The sequence below is a fragment of the Pituophis catenifer genome, unplaced genomic scaffold, assembly GCF_029215685.1.
Source record: "Pituophis catenifer annectens isolate HBS135680 unplaced genomic scaffold, rPitCat1.0.hap2 SCAF_1, whole genome shotgun sequence".
In the NCBI taxonomy this organism is placed as follows: Eukaryota; Metazoa; Chordata; class Lepidosauria; order Squamata; family Colubridae; genus Pituophis; species Pituophis catenifer.
The window spans coordinates 298,340,781-298,358,969 of NW_027256881.1; the positions used below are offsets into that span (position 1 = coordinate 298,340,781).

The following is an 18,189-nucleotide window of genomic DNA, read 5'->3' on the forward strand; positions in this document are numbered from 1 at the left end:
TGTTAAATGCAATAAAGATTTAAAATTCTTAATGACCAAGTGGTGCACATTCTAGCAAAGATATCTAACTTTTAGAGATATGAAGGAAGGGAATTTTCCAATTATTCCTCTTCTGATAATTCAGTGACAAAGAGGTCACTGATCTGGGATAAAGTAATTGTTAGCAGCACACTTAATCCCCAGGCATTAAAAAGAGAGTACAGCAGTTGCATGAGGAAAGTTAGGAGAACCCTTGTGGGAATCATTGGAGACCAAGCCACTATATACCACATTGATCACATCCTACTTGCAAGTTTCCATTCAGCCAAACAATCTAGGATCTCAGAATTAAAAGCAGGTTTATTAAATTGTTGCCTTCCTCAGCACTAGGGTGATATGAAACATATGATACATGTTTTATCATTTTACTTGTTTCTTTATTACGTTTATATCCTGCCTTTTCTTCGTGAGCTTAAGACTGTTCAGTTTCCCCCCACAATGGCAGCTCTGTGACGTAGAGTGATTGTTGTGGCCTGCCAGCTGCCAGCAGAGCTGGCGGCAGACTCGGACGATGAGGAGGTTGGGAGGAACTTGGGCCAGTTCTGGAGTCTGGGAAAGGCTCTGATGGATGCTCTGTGTCAGACGCAGAGATAGAGCCAGGGCCATAGGACATTTCCCAGGCACTGGAGAGGCAGCTGCCTTTGGAGGCTGATATGAGTGAGGAGGAAGAACAGCTGGGGCCTGTTCCAGATGCACGTATGCGCAGAGCAGTTAGGAGAAGTGAACAACGGAGGACAAGGAGTTGACTCGGGAAGCAAAGCACACGTGGACATTGAATGGCCCCTCCCTGGCTGGGGAATAAATAGAAGGAAATGGGAGTGGTTGTCGTATGAAACAACAGTTCGTATTTCTGAAGATTTTGCTCATTGTGTTTTGTGCCACAAAGTCTGCTTGCCAGAACTTAATTTGCAGCCTTTCGGCTGGGAGCTCACAGCCTTGTAATTATTGTAAGGAACTGATAAGTCTGTTGCTGCCATTAACTCCTTGAAGGACTATTGCCTGGACTTTTCAGTGGGTGAATGCAATTAATTCACAAGAGGTAAATAAAGAGGGTTTTTTTGTGACGAGTCTGTTTCTTGCTTCTGCTAAGGCTGGGTCAGAACAGTGACCAGCTCAATGCTAAAAAAGAAGTTGAAAGAAACAAGAACTGATCTGGCTTCTTTCCTGTACCCTCAATGAATCAAAGATGATCTTTTTATTTGAAAGATGAATAATTTGGAGAAAATGTAGATTTTTTTTCAGATAAATGCATTGAATCAAAATGTACTCCTGAAATAACACTTTGAAAAGTTATTGTGAGCATTGTTTTTTCCATTGTTCAGTGTAGGCCTTTGTTGTCTTTTAGGTCAAAAAAGAAACCTGCAGAACAAGAAGTTGAAGAGTAAGTGACTCCCTCATTGTCTACTATGTTTCCACATAAATGTTAAGAAAAACTGTTTCATTTTCATCCTTTGATCAAAGATAGCTTGAGTTCATATAGTATATGACCCTGGGAAAAGGCACAAGTTGGCAATATGTGCAAAGATCTGTACCTATACATGCTCCAAATCATTTCTTGGAAACTAGATTGCTGTAGAATCTTATGAACTATTTTCTTAAATGCCAAAGGGGAATAGATTAGGCTGAAGTCTTATTATCTTCCAAAGAACTTCAACTTAAAATCTGAAGTATTATAAATAATTTAAAATAACAACTGGACATTTGGAAGCCACTCTTTTAAAAAGATGCTTTCATTACTGATGCTTGTGGATTGGATTTTTACAATGGTTTGTCTGTCTATCTGTTTGTTCATTAAATTTATATGGTTGCCCATGACTCCGGATGAAAGAAAAGTAGCACTGCCAATATTAAATCTCCAACAGATGGCAGTACAGATGCAGTAGAAGTTCTGAAGTGTACTTTAGCATCTGTTCTTTCACTTCGATTGGTGAAAATTTGCTGTAAGAAAAAGTTGTGATGCTATTGTTTGTGAAATATTGTGAAATTTCTGTGGTGAGTACTTGTCAGCACATTTTAAGTAGCACACCATCACTGAACGTATGCCTCTTCAAGACTGCTAAATGCAGTTGTTTATGGCAATGTGATTTTGTGAAGCAAATACTGTGTGCATCACAGTGCCAAAAAAATGTGATGGTGAACCAGAAAAAGCTGATTTCTGTGTGTGATTAAGAATGAAGTGCATGACCTGTGGCAACAACTGTCAAGTTTCACATGAGAAAGTTTGATGAACTGATCTTGGGAAGGCATAGCAAATTGAAAATCTGATCAAATAGAAAATCTGCAAAAGTGTATTTAGTCAGGGTACAGTGACCATAGCAAACACCAAAGAACCAATGAGTAGCCTGTTTTTTAAAACCTGTCCAGATAACAAGAGGATAGGAGATCACCCACATATGCTCTGGGTGTCTGTTCCTTGTGGAGACTCATAGATATTCTGTGAGTTTGAGCAATGGGAGACAAAAGGATTAGCCATCTTGCTTGCTACTGCAACAGTGTAGGGCAGTGGTAGGCAAACTTGGCTCTTTCACACTCTGTGGACTTCAATTCCCAGAATTCCTAAGACAGCCAAGCTGTTTTAGGAATTCTGGGAGTTGAAGTCCACAGGGTGTGAAAGAGCCAAGTTTGCCTACCACTGGTGTAGGGGAAGGAGTTTGCAGAACCTGGGTGAAGAGTTAAAACAGGAATCAGCCTAGAATGAAAAGTGGAACTACAAATGATAAGCCAGAGAATGATTTAGAAAAGGACAATTTTTTATTATCCTTTGTTATTGGATTATTGGATATATTAAAGAAAATGGCTGAGGTTTTAAATATTATAGGGGAAATACAAATGGCAAATCAAAAGAATGACTTAGAAAATGTTTTCTTATCAAATCTACAAAAGGAGCTTGTTAAACTCTTGAATTGAAGTCTGGAGCTAATTTCAAGGATATTTTTTCTTGTTCCATTTATTAAAATATCCCTATTTAAGCTAAAATTATGGAGTTGGAGCCATTAATTTTGATTCAGTCTTCAGATATGGTCCTTACTGGAGTCAATGTAATTGTGAAGCACCAAGATTGATATATATGCAAAAAGATATAGAAAGATGCACTCTCTTTTCTAATAATGTGTAGATTTATAGTTCTTTTTAGAGCCAAAAAATGCTATATGGGTTTCTTCAGAGGAAAACTTAAGATGTTGTTTTATACACTTGCCTCTAATGGTGACTTCACTTTGTAATATTTTTCAGTCATCGTCTAAGACAACAGAGCATAGAGGCAGATAATGGAGAAGGTACAAATTTCCCTTTTAATTGAAATTAAGGTATTCTCATGTTTCTGATGCCTTTTTTTGGCTGGAAGGCAGCAAAGAAATTCAGGATATCTTTCTAATGTAATTTGTATGTTATGCATTTTGTTCTATTTGTTTTTGTTTTTGATATCAAAAGTCATTAGAATATTAATGTATATTATTATTTTACAACTTTTTAAATATTTTAATACCCAATTTTTCTTCAATGTATGTTTTTAAGGCAAGCACTTTAATAAATTCTTGTACTCTGCTTCCCCAAATATAAAGTATAAAATACAGTTTAATGAAAAATTAGAGCAGCTAATTGAATTTGGGTATCTTGGTAATATGCACACTAAAGATGGGAAAATATATGAAAACACTTTAAGACATTCAAATGGTGATAAAAATGTGGGTATTATGGTGAAGAATGAATTTGTTGAAAGAACAAAAATGGCTGATCTTTCTTCTTTTAAACATTTATATAGCCCCATCTTATATTGAACTCTGGGCAGCTACCAATCAACATTTAAAAAATAAATGAATAATAAACCAACATGATACATACATTTATTAAATGCTTAATATTTAATTAAACATTTAAAAAACTGTCACCAAAGTTAACATATAGTCCTTTAGAATCTCTCATCCACCTCACTCTATCTCAGTGCTTTGGAGAAAATCCACATCTTTAGTGCTTTTCAGAAAGCTAGAGGGGTAGAGGCCTACAAAATTCAAGAGAAAAGATTTTTTATAGGCAGGGGCTACCATGGAAAAGGCACGTTTCCTACTTTCCATAAAATGGCAATGTTTAAGGGAAGGGTCTAGGAGCATGCTCATCCTATCTGATCATGTTAGGACAGGTAGATGTCCTTAGGGGGAGGTGGTCCTGCAGAGAACCTGGCCCCATGCCTACTTTTCTTTTACATGGAAGTAAGACTTTGGTATGTTAAGAGAAACATAAAGGTAAATGTAATGGGAATTGTGTGTTGTAAAATCAAACATAAGGTCAAAAAATTAATGGGAGCTTGATTAGTGGGAATATAAAATGAGTAATTCATATGAAATAACTATATTGATGTAGTTTGATGATAAAAGACAGAATAGATGAATAGCAAACAAATATGAAGTGAAATGAATGGGTGAAATGGAAGGAAGATCAAAAAATTGTAGTTAAATGGACATAGAGGTGAGCTGTAAAGAAGAAAAGACAATATATGAAGTGATATATAGACTTGATAAAATCAAATGAGTTAGAAAGATGAATGATGTTGGTATAAATTATATTTAGCTATATTCTCTGTTCTTATGCTTTCCTTTAAAAAAAATTGCTTACTCTTTCTTATCCCCTTTATTGCATTATATTATTTATCCCAAATTTGTATGTACTGCATGTATATTTGTTACTGCATCTTTTCAATGTATCTGTATCTTTTTGAAAATATTTAAACAAAGAACAATGGCACTAGTTAACCTCATTGTTGTGTGTCTATCTTATATCTGACATTTCATTTCTTTCTAGACATTGCTATTGCACTTTTTCATTCAGCTCTAATATAGTTATGAAAATTAGAAACTTCACTTTTAAAAAAAATCCAACAAATTTCCTGAATTCAAATTCTGTTTTAGATATGGGATTCATTCGTAAAGTTTGCATAGATGAAATGGTAGAGTTTAATCAATGCATGTCTTTGTGGTACATGTATGTATATGAATATACTTAACCAATGCACATTGAATGATTAGTGGAATGACTTAAAATTTCTGTCTTGTTTTTATCTTGTTTTTAGACTTAGAGACAGACTAGTTTGCACCACAGGAAGCTATTTTAATAGGATTTAGTAGATGACAACCCTAGGAATAATAAACTCTTGCAAGCAACCAAAATTGTTTAATTCCTAAAAGACAGACCTGGTCGAACCACTTTTGGCCAGGGGCAATTGAGGACTTAATATTGTGTATGTAGCAATCTGGGTGATCTAAGAGAAAAGCGTTTAAGGGTAATTGCTCAATTTTCTATCCATGTCAACAGGGAAAATGGGCAGAAGTGACTGAGCTCAGTTCAATAATAGAGCTGGATGAGATGGGAGATGCCAGGCTAAAATGGGAATTGAAAAAATGCTATCTGTTAAAAATTTTCACAGAGCAAGGTACTTATTCCAAGCTCAAACTGCTTTATCGGTCTAAAAAAAAATATTAAGTCTTTTAAAATAATCAATTTGCAAGAAGTTGGTATCCTATTCTTTGGAAATTTTTTATTTCTTCACTTTTCTTGATTTGCTAAGAACAAATGAGTATAGTTATAGTTGTGCAATATCATCATTACTAACTTAATTAAGATCTTCATTCTGAGTGCAATTATATCCTGCTATTCATTAGGACTTTATTTTATTTGTTAAGTTCTTCATTAAGAACATAAGCAGTGCCCTGCTGAATCAGACCCTTGGCTCTTTTAGTTCAGCAGTCTCTTCTCACAGTGGCCTGCACAAGGAAGTCTACCAATTTCCAAGCAGAAGGACTTCAGAGGCAATCACACTTCCATTAAAGCTAAGCATCTCATGGAAGCAAATTCCAAAGCTTAGCTACAGGTTGTATATATAGAAAAAACTTTTGTCTGTCCTGATTCTTCCAGTATTCAGTTTTATTATTTGAACTCTGGTTCTAGTATTTTGGGAAAAGAAAAACAGCTTATCCTTTTCCACTTGATCTACACTGTGCACAATTTTGTACACTTCAATCATATCCTCCTCATTCACCTCCTTTCTAAATTAAAGACTAGCTAGACTTCTAGACTAGCTCTGTTTATGGGAAATACAGCTCGGAAATTAACTATACAATAAAAAAACAGAAATTATGCTCTTTTGCATTTGATTGTCCTGACCAGGTCAACCTAATTGCATAATTTCAGTGTTACTTGTTGCTACAAATGGAACCTAATTGCTGAACAGGTAGTCCTTACAACAGTTCATTTAGTGACCATTCAAAGTAACAATGGCACTGAAAAAAGTGACATATGATGATTTTTCACACTTATTGTCAGGGTTCCAAGTAACACCCCCAACGAAAGAAGACTCCGAGGCTTGAGTTTCCTCAAAGTTTCATTTTATTAGAGATGTCATATTGGCACATGTGGGAAAACCTGAATCTGAAAACTTCCAGGGTTTCCCCACCCAAAGGAAAGTTCAAGTCTCTGCCCAGCAGCCACATGTCCATCACACGGCCCATCCCAACTGGAGATGCCTCCCAGTTCCAACCCTCCAGGTGCAGGGCAAGATATCCTTGGCTCCCTGCGAAGGAATGTTATGGCTATATATCACCCTTGCTCCATACAATCCCCCTCCTAGTTTCCCACAGTAGTAAATGTGGCAGGCCTGAAACTCCAAGGCAAAAGATGACTTTCAGGCCTGACACTTATGACCATTGCAGCATCCTCATGGTCACATGATTTACATTTGGATCCTTGACAGCTGACTTACATTTTTGATGGTAGCAGTGTTCCGGTTTCATGTGATCCCCTTTTGCGACCTTCCGACAAACAAAGTCAATGAGGAAATCAAATTCACTTAACCGTGTTACTAATTTAAGAACTGCAATGATTCACTTAGCAAATGTGGTGAGAAAAGTCGTAAAATGGGGCAAAACTCACTTAACAAATTTCTCACTGAGCAACATAAATTTTGGGCTCAATTGTGGTTGTAAATTGAGGACTACCTGTACCTGAGGACATGGATAAGTTAAAGGCAAAAACTACTCAATCTATCTGACAACTGAGTTGAGAGAAAGTATTTTTTGTCTTTGTATATAGTCTGGTATATATGTGTTTTATTTATATATATGATTTAAAGAGGATTTTAAATCAGATGCTGCATTGTAGAGTGATTCATTTTTCTTCAGTCTCTATGCCAACTATGTTTCTTACTGAAATTCCTGTTTATTATCCTTTTGAGAAAATTGGATGTGGCCTTCTCACTGATGAGTACTTTACTAATTATTTTGAGATTCACAGTACTTCAATTGATTCTGCCTTAAACAATTAACATGAAATATTATTTTTTTAGCTACCGTAGTTTTAAACATGAGCATTCAGTGCAGATCAAAATGCTTGCATTATAACTGAGATGTCTTGGCAAATACTAACCACTGAAACTATGGAATATTTATAATTCTAATGGTCAGAGGTGAGGAAAATACGATGCAGTTCCTTAAGAAGGACATTGTAGATTGGATAAAATGAAGATTGGAAGGAGAAAGTGTGAGAAGTTTTATATCAAAATACACTTTGTTCTTTATAGTGTTTCCATCTTTCCTTAAAACATTAACAGAATCCACAATGGACTAAGAATCAGTGTCTCCACTAGATAATATGCTGAAACCAAGTTAATCAACTAAAAATAGCAAATGGCAGAAAATCTTTTACTCAAACTTCCTCAAATCCCCCCAAGTTACCCAGACTTAATCCACATATCAAAGATTAAGGTCTGCAAACACAAATAGAGTTAATTAAATTAGGTCTCCCAGCAGAACTGCATGTTCACAAGAATAAACATCATAGACATACCTAAACATGTCCCTCAAGTGTCACCCTAGAATCAGTACCTAGACACTTCCACATCCAGGACAAACCTCCCTATATAACTGTGTCATTGTACCCCATTTCTCTGCAGCTTCCCTTAAAGGCAAACACTTTGCTTTTAGGAATAAATATTTCTTCTTTCCTTACAGCTGTCTTGATCTCATTTTTGTTTATATTTGCACAATCACAGCTTGAGTTGAAACCCCAAATTATTCTTCTAACAGAAGGAACAAATTAAAAATGATTATTTTAAGTTTTAATTTAACTTAGTATTTTATGCAGGTCTGATAATATGATAGATTTGCACTTCAGTCAAACAGTTGCTAGACAGTAAAATTATTATAAATGAGCAAAGAAAATATTTATAAAAATTACCAATTTCTATGGCAAGCTTGATTGGCAGTCAGTAAGTATGACAGCAAGGAGGCATCTAAAAAGTTTATTTCTGAATTTTTTAATGCTTTTTTTAAAAAATTACACTTTATGACTCTGGAAATAAATGGTTAAAACAGTATGCAATAATGTGCATCATTTGTGTAAAGGTGTTGGATAATGGTAAGTGCATGTGTTTTGAAATGTTTGATATTTTCATGCCAAAATTCTGAAAAACAGTACATTGTCATATTGTAGCTGTGATTGTGGAGTCCTTAAGTGTGGTTGATGGACTAAGTTTATCTAAAAGACCCTTTAAGAAAAGCTCTTGAAATATGATTACAGAACTGAGGTGCCATCATTTGAAAGTGCCTAAGGCAAGTTCCTTTGAAAATTGCAGCTGTAGAGGGACAGCAAGAGAACTGCACAGCCCTTAATTGTAGTGTTTTTCCCTCAGGATTTGCTCCCCCCATCAATTTCTCATCTGATAGCAGCACGAAAGAAAGCAGCAATTGGAGTCCTTGTCTGAATTATGAAAATCTGATTCTGAGTGACTGTGATCAGTCCCAGTGGCTGTCAGCTATAACGGCTTCATGTGCAATGAAGGGGCTTCTGAGAAGTTTCTGGATATGAAAATGTCATGAATTCTACTAATCATATATATGTATAAAATCATACATATTCACAGTAAGAAATCTAACATAAAGAAATTCAGTTTGTCTTATTTTTTTCCACTCAATTATGAAAAGGATTAAATAAAACAGATATATCTGTGCTCTAACAGTATTGAATAAGATATTTATGAGAAGTTCCTTTTTGATCATATATTTAAGTAGTCCTCATTAATGTAACTGTATATATAATAATACAGAGTTTCTATTTTCTTTCCGTTCCTACTTAGGGAATATATGACTATAGCTCAACACAACTATGCATAAATAGGCACTAGTATTATTTAATATTATTTAGTTTTGGTAGTTTTAACAGAATCATGATGATAATCACTATTTATTTTAGAAACATTTTAGAGCTTTATAATTACCGGTATTACTTTTAATGTAGTAATACTTTAAAGTAGCTTTTTCTATATGACTTACAGTTTTTCCTACGAATTCACATTCTGAATTTTGAACATATTCTATCCAATAAAGATTTTTTACTGTGCTTTCTACGCCATCTCTGTTACTTGCATTTACCGTCAGAAGCTTTTCTCAGGTACACTGCATTGAAGAGAAGTTTTCCTCAGGTAGGCTACACTGCTTTGCAGTTGCATTTTTTTGACTGTAAAAGAATGATACATAGTAGAAATACTAAAACTTATGCTTCTATTAATATTTATCAAAATAAAAACTGATCCGAATTTTGATATTATATTATCTTGTCAGTGGTGTAACATTATGAACAATATGTTTTAACCACATAATAAAATTAATGTAATTTAAATGAGTATTATTTTTGGTTTTTAATTAAACGTTTTTGACTTTGGTTGCTGCTGCTTTTTAAAAATTGTTTTGTTCTTGTAGAGGAGAACATTTGAAGTCCCCAGGATAAAACAAGTTCTTAGTAGTTCTTATAACCTCCTAACTAATAGTTTTCCTTCAATTCAATTATTTCCTTTACCAAGCAGCATTCTTAAGCAGCATACTCAATTATAAAACTGCATTCTGCGTTTTATAATTGAGTAGTTGTAGGAAATTTCCATCTGCAAAATGTATATTGTAGAAAAATTAGAATATTGTTCTCTGGTATTCTTAATGTAGGAATTGTAAGGCTCAGTTCTCCTGCATTACTTACAGCTAGTGTACAATTAAATCTAAAATCTGTTCTGTAGGAAGCAATAATGTGTGGCATCTACAGATGTCATTTTTGTATTATGCCCTGAGGCAACATTGATAGAATTAATAGGAAGACAACTGAATCGCCTTGCTTTTTTTAAACTTTGCAGTCTGTTAACATTTCAGGATAGAATCACCACTATTGGCACATGGCCAATCATTAATCCTTATATTGTTATATTAAGCCAAGGAATATTGTTTGGCTGAAACCATTTTATCTAGCTGGTTTCTCAAATATGAGGTTTTATTATTTTACAGCTATTAAATTGTTTAATACAGCACAATTTACATACTCAGTTGGTTTTTCTTTTTCATCATTTTGTAAGTAATTTTATAATTGCATAATTAATTAAATGTAGCATTTGCTATTCAGTTCAAAGAGTAAATGACCAATTTTACATATATTACTTGTATTTGTAAGCTCAAAAATTGTAACATATAAAATAACTGTTTCATTTCTGGTAACTGTCCACATATTATTTTGATGTATTTTCCCTTCCTAGATATATAAATATATTTCCATGATTTATGCCTCTGTAAATATTAATTTGAATTAATGCTTAGTTTAAAAATTTATATATTATTCCCTCTGTACTTTAAATATTTTAAATACTTTAAATGGTAACATAGTTTATTCAATAGAAACCTTGGGACAACATATATTTTTGTCTTCTTACTTTCCTATAAAGATTTTTCTATACCAAATTTCCCTTTAAAAATGTTACTCTGTTGAAAAGCAAGAATCCCTTTTATTTGTGTCAGTTTCCTAACTTCCCTGAATTTGAATGGGTCTAGCGCTCTTTCAGTTTTTATCACTTCCACTGTCTGTTAAGTGAAGATAGAGATTGCCATCGGGTCTGGATATCCAGTGATGTTGCTTAGGAACCTGCCAAGTGTTTGTATTGTTGGGAAAATGAATGTTGCTCTCTTGCAGATTATATATTTTTAAATTTTAATAGTTTTGGGGTTTTATGTTTTAATGAGTTTTACAGGTGTTTTTAAAAATATATATTTCTTGTATATCTAAGGCGGCACTATAATTCACATTCTCCTGTTTTCTAGGACAGCACCTTAACCTACACCACACAAAATGTATCTAACAAAAAGACTAACAAAACTCTTTATGCAGAGCTCTAAATATCTAATTAAAAAAAATAAACTAATCTCCATTCCCTAAAATCTAGCTAACATTTTGGGGGGGGGGGAGAAGAAGAAAGGAAGGGTAGAAAAGAAAAGAAAGGGTGAAAAAACCCAATTTGTTCAATTGATAGGTTCATCAAGCTTCCAAGCCAATGAATTGTTTCTAGATAGACTTTGTGCTCCTTTTGTGACTCTCTGGATAGTCGGACATTCCTTGTGGTAATGAATAGCCATTTCTAGATTGCAAAATGTCCTTATACCAGTATCCAAATATAAGAAAATATTTTATTTATTGAAGTCTGCTTCAATAAATAAGTCTGGAAGTCTGCTTGGTGAAACTCTTCATGCTTCTGTTCCATTTTGTAAGGTAGATCTGGAAGGAATATCAATTGCTTTTCTTCATATTCCAAATGTGCTGGAGTTCTAGAGTACTTGCAATATTTTATCTTAATTTGATCTCCAAAAAAGTTAATAACAACATGTTCAGGAGTCTATGAGGAACTAAAAGGCATACAATAAGATGCTTCAGTCAGTTCAACAGTCTGTCCAGAACTGAAACAGGTTTTGATATAACTTCTACTAATATTTCTTTGTGCTCTAAAGAAATGATACCAACCTCTTTAGTTTTTATTGCATCTTGTACAATTAAAACTGCAATTAATTTCTTGGTTTCTTTTTTTTTTTTTTTTTAATAAAAAAGTTTTTATTTTCTGATCAAACAAGTATACAATATAAACAATCATTCATACTATCATCAGAAAAAAAGAAAAAAAAATCAATTTGGTAAACTCAATCTTCAACCCCTCCTCACCACCCCCCACCCCCGACTTCCCAGAACAAAAACAGGGCATAGATTTCACCAAACATTCGCTAAAATAAACTAGCTAACTGCAAGATTTAATAACTCCCAAGACCCCTTAACTCCCCTTTTACAATTTCATTAACCTCCCTTTATATAAACACAAAGTAACATGTAATCCAATAACTCTAAGAATTTTAAAACCATTAACAAATCTTAAACATTCAAACCTAAAAACATTTTTCCCCCTCCTACTTTTCTCAAAGTTCAGATATTTTGAAATCTCATAACAAAAAATAAACCTTAGATATTCACTAATTAAATTTCTACATTTTTATAATTAACCATTAGTACATTAACTAGAAAACCAAAAAAGATTAATCAACCATTAATACATCATATTTAAAAATCAATATTCAACTTTATACTTTTTCCCCCTCAGTAGTTATAACACCTAAAACATAATCAATTTAAACCATGAATAGAACAACTACAAAGCCAAAAAAAAAAAAAATTAATCTTCCATTCTTGGTTTCTTATTTTGAAATCTCATAACAAAAAATAAACCTTAGATATTCACTGATTAAATTTCTACATTTTTTAAGTTTCTAAATTTCCCCCCTTCATTATTCCTCCCTCCAATTTTTAAAATTTAAAAGATAATCAACAACATAATTAACCATTAATACATAAACTAAAAAACCAAAAAGGATTAATCAACCATTAGTACATCATATTTAAAAATCAATATTTAACTTTATACTTTTTCCCCCCTCAGTAGTTATAATACCTACAACATAATCATTTTTAACCATGAGTAGAACAACTACAAAGCCAAAAGAAAAGGTTAATCTTCCATTCTTGCTTTCTTTTTATATTTTTTCCAATCTTTCTGCATCCCTCCTACTTCTATTTTGAGGAGGTTTTTCATTTTAATTTGAGGTTGATATAACTGCAAAAATTGTCCCCTTTTTAAAAAAGTTTCCTCTGATTTAGAGCCCCCAAATCGCCTCTTCATGCTTATATAAATCAGTTCATTCCTTCGTCTGTAAAACCAAAGTTTGTCAAGAGTTTGTGAAGAAAAGTTCAATTGTTTCTTTTCTATTAAATGTATAGATGCCACTGACAAGTCTCCTTCATCTTCTGAAACTTCGAAAGTCTGGTCATTTACTACTTTTTTCCAAACCAAGTCATAATTTTGAAGGATTCTATCAATTTTTCCGAAAAGAGCAGAGAGTAAGCTCGAAAATTCTTGAGAAAATTCTTCCACCCTCTCTGCTGCAATATCTCCTGAGTTGTCATCATGCTCCGTAGTTGTTTTGATTTCCTCAGTCATTTCTGTTGTTATCCCTTTAAGAATTGCTATTTGGTTACTTATAGCTGCAGTATGATTATTCATGGCTTCTTTTATAAATTCTGTAAGTTCTGCATCAAAATCCTTACAACTCTGTAAATCAGACAACTGTTTCGTTTCTGACACCTCCAAATAGCATCCAGCACTTTCAAGATCTCCTTTCTTAGAAGCCATTTTATTTTAAAGAAATTTTCTTTCTTCCCACAGCCATAAAATCATAAAGTCAGAGCCATCCTTTTGAGCAGCATTCAGCAATTTCTTTATAAACAATCTTTTCCCAAACAGCTCTTCAAAATCTATTCCAGCAACTTAAAGCCAGTCTCTGAGCACGAGTCTATTAGCAAAAACTTTTTCTAACTTTCCCTTTTAAAATCGCAACAAAGAAACGCCATCTTAACTTCCAGCTCAGAAAATCCAATTAGAAACATTGTATCCCCGGAGTTAAGTGTTATACTTGCAAAAAGCTTGTCCTCCTGCTTCTGTTCCGCCTGCTTTTTTGAAATCATTTAATCTTCTGTTTGACAGCAGAAATTGGACGCAACACCTAGCTCTGTAAAAAAAAAACAGAGTCCCCCCGGATCCGGAGCTTCAGTGGGCTGAACGGGGAGCTCTCACCCTCCTAACCCCTGGAATTAATCCAGGGGTTTTCAGGGAGCTCTACCCTCACCCACCTGCTCTCCTCCCCTTCTTTTCCCGAAGGGGAGATTTTCAAGCCGTTTGACAGCTGATTAACGCTGTCAGAACGGCTCAACGGAATCACGGGGGCGGCGGTCTAAAAAGACCGTCAATGGTGCTGCGGAGCCAACCCGGAAGTCCTTGGTTTCTTTAAACAGTTTCCTTTTCTAATCTTATCAAGTTTCTCAATATATTGTGAAAAACAAGAAATAATAGTAATAATTTATTAAATTTGTTTGTCGCTGACTGCCAACTCAAAGTTCTTAGAATCTCAAAACTGCTAACGTACCAAACTATAAATTAGATGGAATTTCTGTAAATTCCTATCTGAATTGGAGTTTCAGCCACAATTTTCCACTGCTGTAATAAAGTTGGTAAATAATTTATTTAGAATAGAATAGAATAGAATAGAATAGAATAGAATAGAATAGAATAGAATAGAATAGAATAGAATAGAATAGAATAGAATAGAATAGAATAGAATAGAATAGAATAGAATAGAATAACAGAGTTGGAAGGGACCTTGGAGGTCTTCTAGTCCAACCCCCTGCTTAGGCAGAATGAATAAATAATTATTCACCACTCTCACTAGTTAGAAATTGTGGCTGAAACTCCAATTTAGTCTCATACTCCAAATCTATGACAGTTTCTCTAGAAGCTGAAGCTGTGTAGAAGGCTATCCAAGGGAGATCTGCACTGTAACAGATGAACGGAGGAAGAAACAGCCATTTCCTTGTTTATATGATGTGATCAATTTCTCAAAATATTGGAAATGGCAGAAATAGTATGAATTAATTTCTTGCTTACCATCTTTCTTCACAAGTTTTTTTTTTCTTTTTTTGTGGGGGGAGAAAGAGATAAATTGCACTTTAGCACATCACATCTTATTGGAAGTCTATTTCTGCTTCTCTTGGTTCCCTGATGCTACAGTTTCTCTCTTTGGAATTTCATGTTATCTTCTTTGGATTTGAGGCTTCTTTTCTTCTTTAGATGAAATTTCAGTTTTCAGACACACATTTCTAGCTGCAATTCTCACATATGTTTCTGATTTCCTTTTATCAGGTAGGTGGGTGACAGGTGGACAAAGTACAGAGATCCATGAAGCTTTTGGATTAGTTTGTATCTTGCAAAAAATTATACCCATTGACAATGAGACTTAAACTAAATGCTTCCTTCAAACTAAGCTCAACTCTTGAAAATTTAATGATTGAAGAATGTGTTCAGGAAATGGTTTGCCATTGCTTTCTTCTGTAATTTTTTTTTTTTAACTTTTTAGTTCAGTGTACAGTTTTGGGATTTCCTCGCAGTCACTAGTTTCAACCCAGTTTAGCTTCCAAGACTATATAACATTGCTCAGATAAGGCCATTCAGAGTGCAGTTAATTATAATAGGTATATTTTAGGAAGTCTGATTACTTGAAATGTTATAGTGTCTATGAAGATATATATTGCAATGAATAGCATAATAGTGATATATTATAATTCTGAATTGGCCATGAAGGAAATTTTATGTCTCAGATTTGCCTAAGTCTAAGAGGACAAGGATCACATAAACTGTACTTAGTGCTAGAGAGACAATTTCCAGTAATTAAAAAAATGAAAGGGATAATTAGCTTGTTGCTGTGTTTTGGTACTCCATGCCTACAGCAAATAACTAAATGATAAATAGAAGAACTTTACAGTGTGGAAGAATTTGCAGAAATTCTACATGGGCAATAGTATGCTACAGAACATCAGCCTCAAGCATAATCTGCATTTATGCTATATCTATGAACCTTCATAGACACAGAAGCACTGTTAGAATAAGACGATGGACAACTTTGCCTTCAAATGAATGTCTGTTTTGTGATTGGTCAAACCCACCATAACAACTATTTTGTATCTAGAATGTGTTTTCAAATTTTTAACTATATCTGATTAAGGACCTCTGAGCAAAATGAGTCATGCTATTTTCAGCCTCTATTATTCTTAAGTGCATTTATGATCAAGAAAAGAAGGCAATGCTATGTTCTTTAGTGTATTAGGACACAATTTCATTTGAAAATAATCTGAACCTTATGCTTTGCTCTTTTTTCCTGAAAGCTGAACTGCCTCTAAAACACTTCTTCCAATTAATTTTTAAAGCATGTATACTCTTGCTACTCATCATCCAACCATCATAAAAAAGATCTCTAAATTTCTTATGCTTATACTACTTAAAGGAAGAAAACTCCAGAAATGATTGCTATATAATCTTTATAATTTAAAACCAAGCATGCATTCATAAACATGTTAGAATTTAAATGTATGAAAAACCTCTTGGAGGTTTTATGAACACTGTTGTTGGAATGGGCCGTGTTAAGGAAGCTTTCCTGTCTTTTTGGTAGCTATGCTTCCAAGGAAAACTGTTCTGACCTAGGCTTCCTGAGTCAGTAAAACACACGAGTAGTCCCAAAAACCTGTTTTATTTTAACAGCTGTGAATTCTTTTCATTCACAGATGAATCCCAAATAGTTGTAAAGAGTCCTTCGGGATAAGGCTGATAATCACTCACCTTTATCTCCCTTGACATGCTGCCTAAGACCTAATTGGCAAAGCCACACGGAGTCCAGAATCAAACAGAGCTTCAGACTTTAAACTGCACAGAATTAACAACGTTGCTTCCTGCAAAGGCCCACATGCCTTTGCTCCTCTCTTATGGGAAGGGCCAATCATCTCCAAGCCCTACTCCTGAGTCGTCCCTTTTGTTTTAACTGTTCTTGCCTTCTGGCAGCTCTGCTCATGCACGCACTGGGAACAGGCTCTCCTTGTTCCTCTGCCTCACTGAGGTCCAACTCTGGAGGCTCCGGAGGCAGCATGTACCTCCCAGATGGCCCTTTCTCTGCCTCCGACCCAGAGCCCTTGTCCGAGCCTTCCCCAGACTCCAGGACTGGCCCATGTTCCTCCCTAGCCTCCTCACTGTCCGACTCTGCTGCCAGCTCTGCAGGCTGCTGGGGGACCACAACAAGAACAAACAAAAGAGCATATGAGCAACCCCATTGTCAAACTATCAGTGAATCCAGAAGGAGTAACTTTTTAATATACTTTTTGGGATAAGATTAGTCAACAAAGTAGAAATATTCTGCCAGAATGAGGAAGTTGTAGGTCTCCAGTTGTTACTGAACTGTCCAGCAGCCCACTTGGCTTGTAATGATGATTTCTGTGAGTGTTAAAGAGCATCCAGAGAGTTTCTATACCATTTCAAGATATTTTAAGGAAAAATGTTTAAAAATAAATTGACACTTTTGAAATAGCATAGCAGGATTTGAAGAGTTGTATGCTTAAATTTGTTTACATAAAAAATAGTTCAGACTGACCACACTGTGCACGTTGGTAATTTTATCAATCCAAATAATCCCAAATTACTTGTTGCTGGAAAAGCTAAATGGAAAATGTCTGTATAGAGCAGATGTGTTTTGAGGGGTTGGGAAAAGGCAAAAAGACAAAAATAAGGTAACTGTCAAATACAATTTATGCCAACTCAATCCTCTTTTGGCTGCTTCAAGGGGAGAGGGGCTCTTTTTCTTTGGCTCTTCAAGTTTAAAATTTTCATTGTTGTTTTTGTATTAAGTTCAATGGTAAGCAAGCAAAGGAGATGGGAGAAAGGCAACTGGGGTGCTGAGAATGAGGTGATATTTCATAAATAAAACCAGGATTAATATAAATCATAGTTTAATGTTATATATTGACATGACTAATCTCTGTCTTTAGGGAGTCAATGTGTTGCAGTATAGTTCCAGCTTTCTGAAGACTTCTTAGTCATCTTCTGAATTTTCTAAAGTTTTGGCTTTGTTTTTACTGAAAAGATTTGAAACCCACTTCCCAGATACTCCAAAAATGGTTATTAGGCTGATCTCAAAAAAATTAACTATAAGTCTCAGTTTTCTATTATGGCAGCCAGTACACAGTTGCTATGGAACATATGTTTCATCAGCTTCCTTAATATCCTTACAAAATTGAATGAGCAGCCTTATTTGTGTCTGCCTTAACTCCTGGTTCCTTGCAGTTTATGAAGGCTATAGCCTGTTGCTTTCTGCTTTATTTTTCTTATATCTATTTAGAAGAAAAATAATTATCAGATTGAAATTTGCTAATTAAAACCATTTTCTAGTA

At 34.5% G+C, this 18,189-nt stretch overlaps 1 protein-coding gene across 1 annotated transcript in view; it reads left to right on the plus strand.

The window, feature by feature from the left end:
* Window positions 1-18,189, plus strand: part of IFT43 (intraflagellar transport 43) — a 71,771-nt gene that overhangs the window by 40,614 nt on the left and 12,968 nt on the right. The window contains exons 4-5 of the mRNA XM_070941005.1: window positions 1,385-1,420; window positions 3,271-3,314. Coding sequence (XP_070797106.1) covers window positions 1,385-1,420; window positions 3,271-3,314 — 80 coding nt within the window. The remainder of the gene's footprint in view (window positions 1-1,384; window positions 1,421-3,270; window positions 3,315-18,189) is intronic.